This window comes from Mustelus asterias, chromosome 10, assembly GCF_964213995.1.
Source record: "Mustelus asterias chromosome 10, sMusAst1.hap1.1, whole genome shotgun sequence".
Taxonomy (NCBI): Eukaryota; Metazoa; Chordata; class Chondrichthyes; order Carcharhiniformes; family Triakidae; genus Mustelus; species Mustelus asterias.
In genome coordinates this window covers 14,542,160-14,556,016 of record NC_135810.1, presented here as the reverse complement: position 1 = coordinate 14,556,016, position 13,857 = coordinate 14,542,160, and the positions used below count along the sequence as shown (strand labels likewise).

The following is a 13,857-nucleotide window of genomic DNA, read 5'->3' as shown; positions in this document are numbered from 1 at the left end:
TATAGTGCGAGATGACATTAAATGAGCACTTCCTGGAGATTGCACTATATCTGAAGAGCAAGGAAGAGAACATACTCTGTTCCTACATCCAAATCTAAAACATATGGCAGAAAAGTATCTGCATTGTTTAGGCAACCATGATCTATAGTAGGTTTTCTGCTCCCCCCAAGTAAGGTTGACTGGTGAACTCAGCAGTGATGCTTCTGTGAATTTGATCATTCTATGGATTTTAATCTGATAAACCAATTGTAGAAGGAGTATTTGTGTGGTCAAAGCCATCAGTTGAAGCTAGTGTGTAATTTCCTCATATATTTGAAGCATACAAGTGGGGACAGTGCATTTCTATTAATGTAAATGAAGTATGTAAAATAAGGCTCGATTGTATTGCCAAAAACATGAAGTGGTTGGTAAACATTCCCTTTAAACCGAGTCTGGTTTCTTCACTTTAAGGCAAACCTGCATCAAGCAGCTCTGAAGCATGTCGCTTCTGTGGATCGAGAAATGGAACAGAGCTGTCGGCAGTGGGTAGTGTGTGCTCTGATACAGACTGCCAGGTGAGTCTCGTGCAGAATGTTGTTGACCACCAATGATTCGAACTGCTCGCTTTGAATAATTGGCTACATCGTGTATTTTTCAGTTTGTTTCATGTCTTTTTTTTCTGAAATGTCTGTCTAGTGGTAATGAGTGTTCCTTTTAATCATTGTGAAACCAGGAATACGCTAAAACTGCCTGCGGCAAAACCCATTCCTGCGGTCATCCCTGTGGCGGGGTGAAAGGCGAAGAGCAATGTTTACCTTGTTTACATGGCTGTGACAAAAATACAACATGTCTGAAGCAAGATGCCGATGATATGTGTATGATATGTTTTACTGAGGCACTTTCAGCAGCTCCTGCAGTTCAGGTAGGTCATATTGTTTATAGAAATTGATTTCAGATTTACGATCTCTAAACATTTAAAAATAAACTTATTTAGAGACTTTTGCGCACATGATTTCTTTGAAACCCTTGTGAAAGTGTTTTGTGTAAGTGTTCTTCCACAGATAGTAGCAGTCCACTGATAATTTTGCCAAATTAACATTGCCTTGTTCAAAACATACAATGGAAAACTCTTATATATTTAAGCTTATCAAAAACTGTTGCCCCGTATCCTAACTCTCCCCCCTAACCCCCCTCCCAACCTGTATCCTAATTCCTACCACATTCCCATTCATCCAATCCTGTGCTCTTCTAAACCTACTGACTCACATTCTGGCAACTCCTTGATTTTTAGAAGTATTTTCCTTTATGTTCAAAGCCCTTCATGTTCTTTTGGAATTTCTTACGACGTTCAGAGGTATCTGCATTACTCCAATCCTGGCTTCTTGCCCATCCTCAATTTTCATCAGTGAATGCCTTCCACTGTCTATGCACCAAGCTCTGGATTCCCACACTAAATCTCTCTGCCTCCCCATCTTTCTTCCTTTTAGATACCCCTAGAAGCTCGCATCTTTAACCAAGCTTTAGGTCACCTATCCGAATATTATCACATGGTGTCGGATTTTATCTGAGAATCCTTCTGTGATACGTGTCTTAGGGAGATTTTATTACGTTAAAATGCTACATAAGTGCAAGTTATTCAGCCATGTAAATGAAACCATAGTATCCGTATAATGCAGAAGGAGGCAGTTCAGCCCATCGAGTCTGCACCGACTCTCCGAAAGAGCATCTTACCCAGACCGCATTTACACTGCCCCCTCCGCCCCACCACATCCTATCACGTAATCCCGTGCATTTACCATAGCTAATCCAGCTAACCTACACATCTTTGGACACTAAGGAGCAATTTAGCTTGGCCAATCCTCCTAACCTGCACATATTTGGTTCCTAATTACAGCAGATTGAAGTTTGCACCTTTTCTAAGACAAACAACTATTTCCAAAGCTACTGATGTGTCTCTGCTACTGTGTCAAATCCTAGAACATAATCCAACCTTTTTAGCTGACCATTAAGAGTGTACAAGCCCACAACTTGAGGTTACAATGTACTGGTGTCATTCACCAATCTCGACATGATTGCAATTTTGTGGAATTTTACTGGAAGAAATCTGTTGTATATTTTGAAGTTCTGAGGTCTTGTCAGCCCCAACATGTGATTAATTCATGTGTTTTGCTCTTTTTTAAGTTGGAATGCAGTCATGTTTTCCATCTACATTGTTGTAGACGAGTTCTTGAAAATCAGTGGCTTGGCCCACGGATAACGTTTGGATTTATGGCCTGTCCAATATGTAAGGTGAGAATCCTTCAGATTGATTTTCGTTGCACTCTGGATTAGCCTTTGTGGCACTGATTTCAACAGGTGACGAATTTGAGAAAAACTTCAGTTTTTTTTTGTCTAATTCCAGAACAAAATAAATCATCTAGTATTAAAAGATTTACTTGATCCTATCAAAGACCTCTATGAAGATGTAAGGAAGAAGGCTCTAATGAGGCTAGAATATGAAGGCTTACACAAAAGTGATGCCATCACTACTCCAGGTGTTCGGTTTTACAATGATCCTGCTGGATTTGCAATGAATAGATATGCTTACTACGTTTGCTACAAGTGTAAAAAGGTAAGTTCGCATTTGAAGAAATCCTGTTTAACCGATGAATTTTGAGGCCTATCTTTTACATTTTTGGTTGGAATGAACAGTGTGCCTGATATCTCCTTTTTCAAGAAATGGTTCTGCCTTGGACTTCCTCTATGAATGTTATTAACAATTAACAATCTTATATTAACATACTGGGGGATGTAGGAGAAGCATCGGTGCGATGGAAAGAAAGCCCATATTCGATAAATGCAGACAAACCAGGAAGCTTGTATTCTAATTTAACAAAGATAAACCCAGAAAGGAACTTGTCAGTTTGTGTGCGGTAATGTTAAATACTTTTGAAGGTAGTAATTTAAGATCTTAACCTCATTGCAAATTGCTTTCATTTTTAAAAAACTCATACTTAGAGGTTGAACATCTGATGCATAGAGATCAACAACAACTAATCTAACCAGAATAATTTTCTTTGTCACTTATCAGTAGTTGGTCTTACTGGAATTCTTTTAATTTTAGTTTTACATGGTCTGTAGAGAGTTCTGTCGTAACTCTTCAACAGTTCAACTACTTTGTGGGGAGGAGTGATTCCCCAGCTTCACATTTGGCCGTGTCAATATTTAAGCAAATGTATTAACGCAGCTAACTGTATAACCAAAATATTTGGTGCAATTCGAACAAATCTGGCCACATCTGCCATGCAATGTTCTGCAGAGCCTGTGGTTTTGTGGCATTCTTGAGCAAAAGTTACACGATCAGCTTGAAGGCTCTATAAAGCAATTAGAATGCTTTTAGAATTTTGCTCGGAGAGGGTGCATGCACATTCTATGCCTTTGAGAAATGGAGTAAGTCAATTGCAGGCTTTTCACTCGCAAAACTATTTGCCCACTTAAGTGACAGTATCTCTAATCTTAGTTGTAGGCTGGAGTTGGAAGGGTTTTATTTTTTCCAATTTAAAGGAGCCAGTTGCAAAAATAATTTGTCTGTCTCATGTAGGCTTATTTTGGTGGTGAAGCACGATGTGACGCTGAAGCAGGACAGGGCGATGACTATGACCCACGGGAATTAATCTGTGGTGCTTGCTCAGATGTCTCTCGAGCACAGGTATTGTTTGTTTACTCATTCTGGGGAATTTCTGATGGTGAAATCATTTAGTTTGTTTATTTTTTTAGAAATTAATTGGAAGAGCTGCATTGTAGGCCATCACTTGATGAGTTCATATTAAGGATGAATAAAATTCTGCTTGATTGGTCTGTGTGATGGGTGGTTGGTGGACAAGAGAAGCCGTGAAATGATACAAGTTCCCCTGGACTACAATGCCGCCTGTGATGAGCTCAGGGTAGGCGTCATTTCAGCCTAAGAGGTTGGATTAAGAGTACCATTGGCAGAGGTCTGGAAAGAAACCACCTCCCCTTATAAAACCAGGGAGACATAAGGGGAGGAATTCTCCCATACCTCCTGCCATGGGAATCATAGCGGGCTGGGGGCGGACCACGCAAAGGTCCATTGATCTCGGGTGGGATTCTCCGGTTTTGGGGCAAGTGCGACCAGAGAATCCCACCCCAGATCTTTAATTTTCAAAAGCAGCAATACATACCCTGTGGCTAGTACCAAACAAATCAATAAATTGAGGTTACAATTTTCAATCTTGTAGTCATGCAATGTTAATGGTATCCTAAAGTGACATATTGATGTGCCTCAACAGATGTGCCCCAAACATGGTACGGACTTCCTGGAGTATAAGTGTCGGTATTGCTGCTCTGTGGCTGTGTTTTTTTGCTTTGGAACAACACACTTCTGTAATGCTTGCCATGATGACTTCCAGAGAATGACGAGTATTCCTAAAGAAGAACTGCCCCATTGTCCTGCAGGTAATTTATTTGCTCTCCTCTGTTTAGAGTGTCTGCTTGCTCCTCAACATACTATGCTCAAAGATGATGCAAGGTAATTTCATTCCTTTGGGTTTTTGTTTTATATAATAAAATGAGTCTGATTTTGGACTTCTGTGTTAGGTCTTAAAAACTGCCCCATGTTGTGCTACAAAGTATTTTACAGCACAGAAAGCAGGCCACTTGGCACAGTCGGCCCACGCTTATCCTCGACACAAGTTTTCTCTTGATCCTCTTCATATAATTTATCTCTTCATTCCTTTCACCGTTATGTGCTTTTATAGCTTCTTAACTGCAGCTATGCTATTCACCTCAACTGCTCTTTGTGGTAGCAAGTTCCACATTCTAAAATTCTGAGTAAAGTAGCTTCTCCTAATATGGCAACCAGAACTGTACACAGTGATTGGAAGTGTGTCTGACCAAGGTTCTATACAAGTTTAACATGGCGTCTTTACTTTTCAGTTCTGTCCTTTGAGAGATGAACCCCAGTGCTTTTGTTTTTGTGGGCTTATTGACTAACATCACTACTTTTGGTTATTAGTGTATTTTAACCCCCAGATCTATTCCTGAACCCCATTTAGAGACTTGTTTTCCAAACTTCCAAGATGTATGTGACTTCCTTATTGTTCCTACCAAAGTTTACAGATTGCAGCACCGCTCCTTGTGGAACACTACCTCCCACTAGTTGCCAAATTGAGTAACTACTTTTAAGCTCTACTCTCTCTCTCCCCTGTTTTGTTCCGTGAAGTTTTAAGAAAGGATGTATTTATTGTTGGTGCGTCCTAACCTACCACACCCCACACACACACGTGCAGTTTTGTTGGAAATGTGAGGACAGAGACAAACTCGGTAAGAATGGTTGTCAGCACTATTTAACTGTGTTGAAATGAGAAAAAGAGTGAAGGACAGATGCCTTTCAAACCCCACAAATCACTTCGTGGGAATATTAGAAGTGGATTTGAGAGGAGTTTTCCTCCTAGCGCATGTGTGTGTTTGTATATAATAGCATCTCTTAATATTCGAGCTTAAAAGTCTCATACTTCCTTAAACAAAAGTGCCATTGTTATTTGTCTGATTGTTATTCTTTCTTTGATCATGTGATCACATTTGAAGCACTATTACGGAAAGTACTGAAAATTAAGAATTTTGATTTTAAATTAAGTGAGAAACTTGGGTAAAGAACTGACATGAAGCTTGAGACAGAGTGGGAGAAAAGATTAATTAAGTGATGTCTAAGATTGGGCTTTAGAAGCCTGTAGATTGTAAAAGGAAAGGAAGGGACTTTTTTAACATCAAAGGTCTGAGAATTAAGAAAGAAGCAGTCCAAAGATGCGCAGGTTAGGTGGATTGGCCATGCTAAATTGTCCCTTAGTGTCCAAAGATGTGTAGATTAGATAGATTAGCCATGGATTAGATGGATTAGCCATGGTAAATACAAGGGGTTATGGGGATAGAGTGGGGCAGAGGGCCTGGGTAAGAGATTTGATGCAGATTCGATGAGTCGATTGGCCGCTTCTGCTTCTGCACTGTAGGGATTCTATGAAGCAATTTATGTAAGTAGAGCAGCAAGTCTTGATATCAGCACAGAATGCAGAGATGAAGAAACACCGAAAGGACATGACAACAGCTTAGGAAGAACGAGAGAGAAAAAAGCCAAAGAAACAATGTCCATAAGTATGAATAAAAGAAAAAATGGAAGAGTAAGTAGTGGTGAAAAGGGAAGTTAAAAAGATCGCAGTGAGGTGACATTATCCATCTGGTCCAAGAACATTTGAAATGTTAAATCTGGTGTTTTAATCATCAACCTTCAATTTTGACACTCCACTGCATTTCGTCCATTCTTCTTTAGGTCCTAAAGGAAAACAGCTTGAGGGAGCAGAATGTCCTCTTCATGTTGTCCACCCAACCACTGGTGAGGAGTTTGCTCTAGGTTGTGGTGTTTGCAGAAATGCTCATACATTCTAAACATGCAGCAGAGAAGCTCCTTCGGATTTTCCAGCCTTTTAACCTCTTCAGTTGCTGAACTGAAGTCAGCAAATTGGATTGAAGCACTATCATTTGAATGAAAGAACAACGCTGTGCACAGAAAATAACTTTATTTATTGTGCACATACTTATTGCTGTAAATGACTCGAGTTTTTCAAAAGGCTTTAAACTTGTGAAGTGTTTGCATGCTGCCGTTGTAATCCTCGGCTGTAAGGCATCACACCGGCACGGTACCTTGACAGAAGATGCTTTTTCTAAAAGCGAATTGGGATGTATGGACAAGGACAGCTTCCAAATTACACAATTGAAGAATTGCTACAAGTACACAGAGTACGACTTTTGGGTAACCCTGTACAGTATTCTTGGAAATTGTAACCACGTCACGGGTTGAGAGTATATTCTTGTTCATTTGATAGACTGTTGAGGATGTGTTAGGGCTTGTTGTCTATGAATATCATAATGTATATATGGTATCAGTGTTAGGTGTATTACAAAGTTGCTACGTTACACTGCAATTTTCATTTAAACTTCTAAGGGTTATGTTTGAGCCTGAAATTTTAATGAAGTGCAATACTGGGTGTGCCTCCTATCTTGCAGCTGTAAACATATGGAATGTATATGTCAATAAAACCGCTGTACATTTTTATACAGTGAAAAGTGTTGTGTGAATGGGAAATCATTCAGTCACAATGTGTGTATATATAAGCCTCGTGAAGCCTGTAGAAATATCATTTGCGTTTTAGCCAGAAACAGGAGTTGAATCATTAATTCGGAAGAGTGCTTTGTGCTAATAATGTGTTCACTTCTGCAAAGCAGGCCCAGGTCACGTTTAACAATTACCTTCATGTTTCAGGGGCAATATAATTTCTCACTTCTAAAGTAAATCAGAAAATCAATCTTTGCAACAGTTGCCTCAAAGCAACAGCCATCTCTGCTAAGGAAAAATATCAGGCTTCGGCTATTTGTCATACAAGTTTCAAAGTTTTTTTTTAAATTGCAGTGGTTGGAATTGCCATGTATGCTGTAAACTTACCATATATAAGTAGGACTTTTGCTTAGACGAAACATGTTTATTAAAGTACTAAACAGTGCATCTGAATGTTCCTTCGTTATCTTTATGCACATTACAATGACAAAAGTAGATTTTTCTGCAAGTAATGCAGACGTGTTTTTTCGGGAAGGAGGAAAGTCTTAATACTTTGTGGGAGTTGGCGCATTTTGGCAAACTGCTACAAAACATAAGTGCTGACATTTGCTGCATTGGTGAACCAACAGCATGTGTAAAATCCATCCTTATTTAGTGGGTTAATGGTTCTATTATTTCCTGACCTAATGTATTTGAGATGTTGGGCTATTTGCAAGTTCTTTGCAAACATAAAATAAAACTAAGAAACTGCCCCATTCATTGGCCTTCATACTTACAACATCCTTAGTTGTGACCAATGATGATAGCATTAAGACAACGCAGAGAGGAACAGGCCTGCGTACAAAACAAGGGACCAGCTTGTAACTGAAGAATCACTCAGTTGAGAACTTAAAAGTTGATCCTGAACCTGGATTTTGAATTATGCTACTGATAAGTTATGGGCTTGCACTTAAACAAGATATAACTGAAGGGTTTCTCAAATCTGTTGCAAGTAAGTGCATTCCAGTTGTGCCTAAACTTTGAGTGTGCAGCATTTGAAAGCTACTTGTTTAATGGGGGAATTGTTCTCCGCAAGTGAGGAATAGTTGGCAAACATTTTGCTCATTCATGGAATAATTTGTAATATTGCATTGTTTTTCCCATATTGTGTCTTGCTCAATGTGGAGCATCAAACACTCAATGTTCATTGACTTATTCCAGGATGGTATGATGCAGCTGTAGTGGTTATGTTCCTCCAGTCCGTGAATTGTTTAGCAGCACACCAAATGTTAAGAGCACACTTAGAAGACTCATGGTTCAGAATTTATCTCCCATGTTGGACTTAAAAGAAATGATTTCAGATAAACTCCAGTCAATGCTCAGGATGGAACATTGATTGTATACCTCAGGTTCTTGTCTATTCTGTTCTAATTGGGAAAGAAATATTGTATATTCGAAGTGTGTTTGACTGATGGATTAGTGGTTTGGTTAACGTCAATGGAAAACTATTTCAGTTCACACTCCCTACCATCCTTGCCCAACAATGTGCTGCCAGCCTTAATCGTGATGCCATTTACATGGATACAAAAACTGGTTGCACAATGCAGTGACTTAATGTGCAGAGTATGCTCTACTGATGCATAATAAGAATCTAGAAATCATAGCTTATCAAATAATGGAATTCAGCCACCGTTTTGTTACCATTGGCAGAAAACACTCAGGAATGGTTAAGTCTGCATTTATTTAATTCAGCAATGTCTCAGGATAGCAGAATGCCTCATGGTTTATGAAGCTTTCTCAAGACTTGAGTGCATTTGACCCAACATGTTGTGGATTATTGTTGCCTTGGGTTTCCATTAGGTTGTATTGGAATTTTTTTAACACGTGATCAAAATCAACGAAAACATCATGAAAGATCAAGAAATTTCAAATGCAAATTATCTCCAGTGCAAATTGAGTTTCTGCAATCTTTTGTGCTCATTTATAAAGTGCTACAAACGGCCATGCACTTAGATGCAGTTGATTTTTAAAATACTTTTCCAATTCAATCAAATCAAGTCCAATTCAGAGTCTCCACAAGTTGAGACATTTCCAATCCAAGCTGACAAGACAGGGCCTCCACATCTGTCTTGGGCCTGATCTACATGAGCCAAGCTGATTGGAGTAGGTGCAGACTCACCTCCTCCAAGGCTTGATCTCATTTGCATCTTAGCCAAAAGGCTGAGATGCTGCTTTTAAAAATTGCTTCAAATGAAGCTTAAATGTAACCTAATGAACTTAGATGCAGTTGATGAGTACAGCTAATTGTGCCAAATGGGCACAATTATTATTTTGGGTGCAAGTGCACCCAAAAGGTGTTTGAATCATAGCATAATTCACTAAAGCTTTGACAACAGCAGTGAAATTAGTAAATGGTTCTATATTGCTTTTTGGCTAAGATCAAGTGTAGTCTGCAGATGCTGCACTTGGTAGTGGCCTTTGGGTTGCATTTAAGCTTCATATGAAGCAATTTTTAAAAGTGGTATCTTGGCATTTTGGCTGGGATGCAAATGAGATCAAGCCTGGGGCTGGTGGAGACGTCTGCCTACTCCAATCAGCTTGGCTCATGTAGAGCAGGCCCAAGACAGGGTAGGGGTTGCATGCCCTGTCTTGTCAGCCTGGATCAGAAATGTCTCAACGTGTTGAGATTCTGAATTGGACTTGATTTGATTGAATTGGAAAAGTATTAAAAAAAGTGTGGTCTGCTGATGCTGCACTTGGTTGAGGTCATTGGGTTGCATTTAAGTTTCATTTTCATATGAAGCAATTTTTAGAAGCGGCATCTCGGCCTTTTGCCTAAGATGCAAATGAGATCAAGCCTTGGAGGAGGAGCTATGCCTACTCCGATCAGCTTGGATCATGTAGATCAAGCCCAAGACAGGAGGTGAGAGCCCTGTCTTTCTTGTCAGCTTGGATTGGGAATGTCTCACTTGCTGAGACTCTGAATTGGACTTTGATTGGATTGAGTTGGATATATAACAAAAAAAAGTTATTTGGAATCATAGTTGATGACTACACACACATTTAAAATACTTATTTGTGAGAAATCCATTGTCAACTGCGTTAATAAAATAAAAGTTTAAAGTTGTTTTAGTGTCACAAGTAGGCTTACATTAACACTGCAATGAAAGTCACTGTGAAAATGCCCTAGTCCCCACACTCCGGCGCATGTTTGGTTCGCATGTTTGGGTGCATCCGAGGGAGAATTTAGCATAGCCAATGCACCTAACCACATCCTTTGGACTGTGGGAGGAAACCCACACAGACACTGGGAGAACATCCAAACTCTGCGCAGTCACCAACAACAGGTTATGACTGTTAAATATATCACAGAATATTTTCAAGACATGAAAAAATGAACCAGTTTCATTCTAAAACACTGCTCGATTGTGCTGGTCATAGAAGATTTTAAGTTTGCTGCTGATGCATTTGAGTTAAAAACAAATTCAGTTCAGAAAAGTACTGCAATTTTGAGCACAATTTGTGCCTGGATGGTCGACTGTGGCCAAAGCAGTAACTCTAACCCATGTGAGGAATAAAAGAATAACCAGGGTGAGGTTAGAGCCGGTCAAGGACAGTAGTGGGAACTTGTGTATGGAGTCAGTAGAGATAGGCGAGGTGATGAATGAATACTTTTCTTCAGTGTTCACCAAGGAGAGGGGCCATGTTTTTGAGGAAGAGAAGGTGTAACAGGCTAATAGGCTGGAGGAAATAAATGTTCGGAGGGAGGATGTACTGGCAGTTTTGAATAAACTGAAGGTCGATAAGTCCCCTGGGCCTGATGAAATATATCCTAGGATTCTTCGGGAGGCAAGGGATGAGATTGCAGAGCCTTTGGCTTTGATCTTTGGGTCCTCACTGTCCACGGGGATGGTGCCAGAAGACTGGAGAGTGGCGAATGTTGTTCCTCTGTTTAAGAAAGGGATTAGAAATGACCCTAGTAATTATAGACCGGTTAGTCTTACTTCGGTGGTTGGTAAATTGATGGAAAAGGTCCTTGGGGATGGGATTTACGACCATTTAGAAAGATGCGGATTAATCCGGGATAGCACGGATTCGTGAAGGGCAAGTCGTGCCTCACAAATTTGATTGAATTTTTTGAGGAGGTAACTAAGTGTTTATCAAGGTAGGGCAGTTGATGTCATATACATGGATTTTAGTAAGGCGTTTGATAAGGTCCCCCACGGTCGGCTTATGATTATAGTAAGGAGGTGTGGGATAGAGGGAAAGTTGGCCGATTGGATAGGTAACTGGCTATCTGATCGAATGATGTGGAGATGCCGGCGTTGGACTGGGGTAAACACAGTAAGAAGTTTAACAACACCAGGTTAAAGTCCAACAGGTTTATTTGGTAGCAAAAGCCACACAAGCTTTCGAAGCTATCTGATCGAAGACAGAGGGTGGTGGTGGATGGAAAATTTTCGGACTGGAGGCAGGTTGCTAGTGGAGTGCCACAGGGATCGGTGCTTGGTCCTCTGCTCTTTGTGATTTTTATTAATGACTTAGAGGAGGGGGCTGAAGGGTGGATCAGTAAATTTGCTGATGACACCAAGATTGGTGGATTAGTGGATGAGGTGGAGGGCTGTTGTAGGCTGCAAAGAGACATAGATAGGATGCAAAGCTGGGCTGAAAAATGGCAAATGGAGTTTAACCCTGATAAATGTGAGGTGATTCATTTTGGTAGGACTAATTTAAATGTGGATTACAGAGTCAAAGGTAGGGTTCTGAAGACTGGAGGAACAGAGAGATCTTGGGGTCCATATCCACAGATTTCTAAAGGTTGCCACTCAAGTGGATAGAGCTGTGAAGAAGGCCTATAGTGTGTTATCTTTTATTGACAGGGGGTTGGAGTTTAAGAGCCGTGGGGTTATGCTGCAACTGTACAGGACCTTGGTGAGACCACATTTGGAATATTGTGTGCAGTTCTGGTCACCTCACTATAAGAAGGATGTGGAAGCGCTGGAAAGAGTGCAGAGGAGATTTATCAGGATGCTGCCTGGTTTGGAGGGTAGGTCTTATGAGGAAAGGTTGCGGGAGCTAGGGCTGTTCTCTCTGGAGCGGAGGAGGCTGAGGGGAGACTTAATAGAGGTTTATAAAATGATGAAGGGGATAGATAGAGTGAACGTTCAAAAACTATTTCCTCGGGTGGATGGAGCTATTACAAGGGGGCATAACTATAAGGTTCATGGTGGGAGATATAGGAAGGATATCAGAGGTAGGTTCTTTACGCAGAGAGTGGTTGGGGTGTGGAATGGACTGCCTGCAGTGATAGTGGAGTCAGACACTTTAGGAACATTTAAGCGGTTATTGGATAGGCACATGGAGCACACCAGGATGATAGGGAGTGGGATAGCTTGATCTTGGTTTCAGATAAAGCTCGGCACAACATCGTGGGCTGAAGGGCCTGTTCTGTGCTGTACGGTTCTATGTTCTATGTATGCAAATCCAGCTTGTGTCACACTTAATATTTTTGCTTTCATCCTTTTCTTACAATGAAGGTGTTCTTTTTGGGATGAATATATCTCTAGAATGTTGCAGCAGTACTTAGGAAAATCCTGCAGGTCTGTCTGCTTTGAAAATAATCTAAAAATTGCACCTTTAAATTCTGGCTGTGTGCTAACTTAATTTATTTTCATACAGTTCATAGAAATCCTACAGTACAGAAAGAGGCCATTCGGCCCATTGAGTCTGCACTGACCACAATCCCACCCAGGCCCTACCCCCATCTCCCTACATATTTTACCCACTAATCCACGCATCCCAGGATACTAAGGGGCAATTTTAGCATAGCCAATCAACCTAACCCGCACATCTTTGGACTGTGGGAGGAAACTGGAGCACCCGGAGGAAACCCATGCAGGCACGAGGAGAATGTGCAAACTCCACACAGACAGTGACCCAAGCCGGGAATCGAACCCAGGTCCCTGGAGCTGTGAAGCAGCAGGGCTAACCATTGTGCTACCGTGCCGGTTGATGGAATTATATCTTAGTACCTGCATATCATCTATCGCAATGGGCACACCATTGCTCAGCCTAGCCTAGAACTTCTGAAACTTATAAAAATGAGAGCAGATGATTTGATGTTGTAAAATTAAGTCTGTTATCTAAAACGTTAGGAGCTATTCCAGCTAGCAGTGACAGTCAATGAGGGTGTCTTGAAAAGTCGAGTGTGCAGCCTTTGATTCTTTGGGTGGGATTTTACAGGCTTGCTCCTCCCGAACCTAAAATCCCGCCTGAGGTCAATGGACCTTCCCATTGTCCGCCCTTCACCCACTCCAATTCCTGTGGCAAGTGGGATGGGAAAATTATGACATTGCTTCCATCTGCGATTATCCCTATTGGCACAAAACTGTAGAATTATCCTCTGTATTGTCATAGCAAATATATTTTTCTGAAAAAGGAAGATTATGGAAAAAGGAAGAGGTGGCACAGTGGTTCGCACTGCTGCCTCTCAGCACCAGGGACCCGGGTTCGATTCGCGGCTTGGCTCACTGTCTGTGCGGAGTCTGCACATTCTCCCCGTGTCTGCGTGGGTTTCCTCTGGAAGTTCCAGTTTCCTCCCACAGTCCGAAAGATGTGCTGGTTAGATGCATTGGCCATGCTAAGTATTCTCCGTCTGTACCCGAACAGGCACCGGAGTGTGGCAACTCGGGGATTTTCAGTAACTTCATCGCAATGTTACTGTAAGCCTAATTGTGGCTAATAAATAAACGTTTTAATTTTAATTCAAATTAGCTATTCTATTGAATATTGGA

General features: G+C 40.9%; 1 protein-coding gene across 24 annotated transcripts in view; it reads left to right on the top strand.

Moving 5' to 3' along the window:
• Positions 1-7,529, top strand: part of mycbp2 (MYC binding protein 2) — a 174,870-nt gene extending 167,341 nt beyond the window's left edge. For all 24 annotated transcript variants that reach the window (XM_078221613.1, XM_078221603.1, XM_078221597.1 and 21 more), the window contains 7 exons: positions 451-554; positions 713-901; positions 2,161-2,268; positions 2,381-2,590; positions 3,560-3,667; positions 4,269-4,434; positions 6,302-7,529. In XM_078221613.1, the coding sequence (XP_078077739.1) occupies positions 451-554; positions 713-901; positions 2,161-2,268; positions 2,381-2,590; positions 3,560-3,667; positions 4,269-4,434; positions 6,302-6,417 (1,001 nt within the window). In that variant the 3' untranslated portion in view covers positions 6,418-7,529. The remainder of the gene's footprint in view (positions 1-450; positions 555-712; positions 902-2,160; positions 2,269-2,380; positions 2,591-3,559; positions 3,668-4,268; positions 4,435-6,301) is intronic.
• Positions 7,530-13,857: the final 6,328 nt, after the last annotated feature.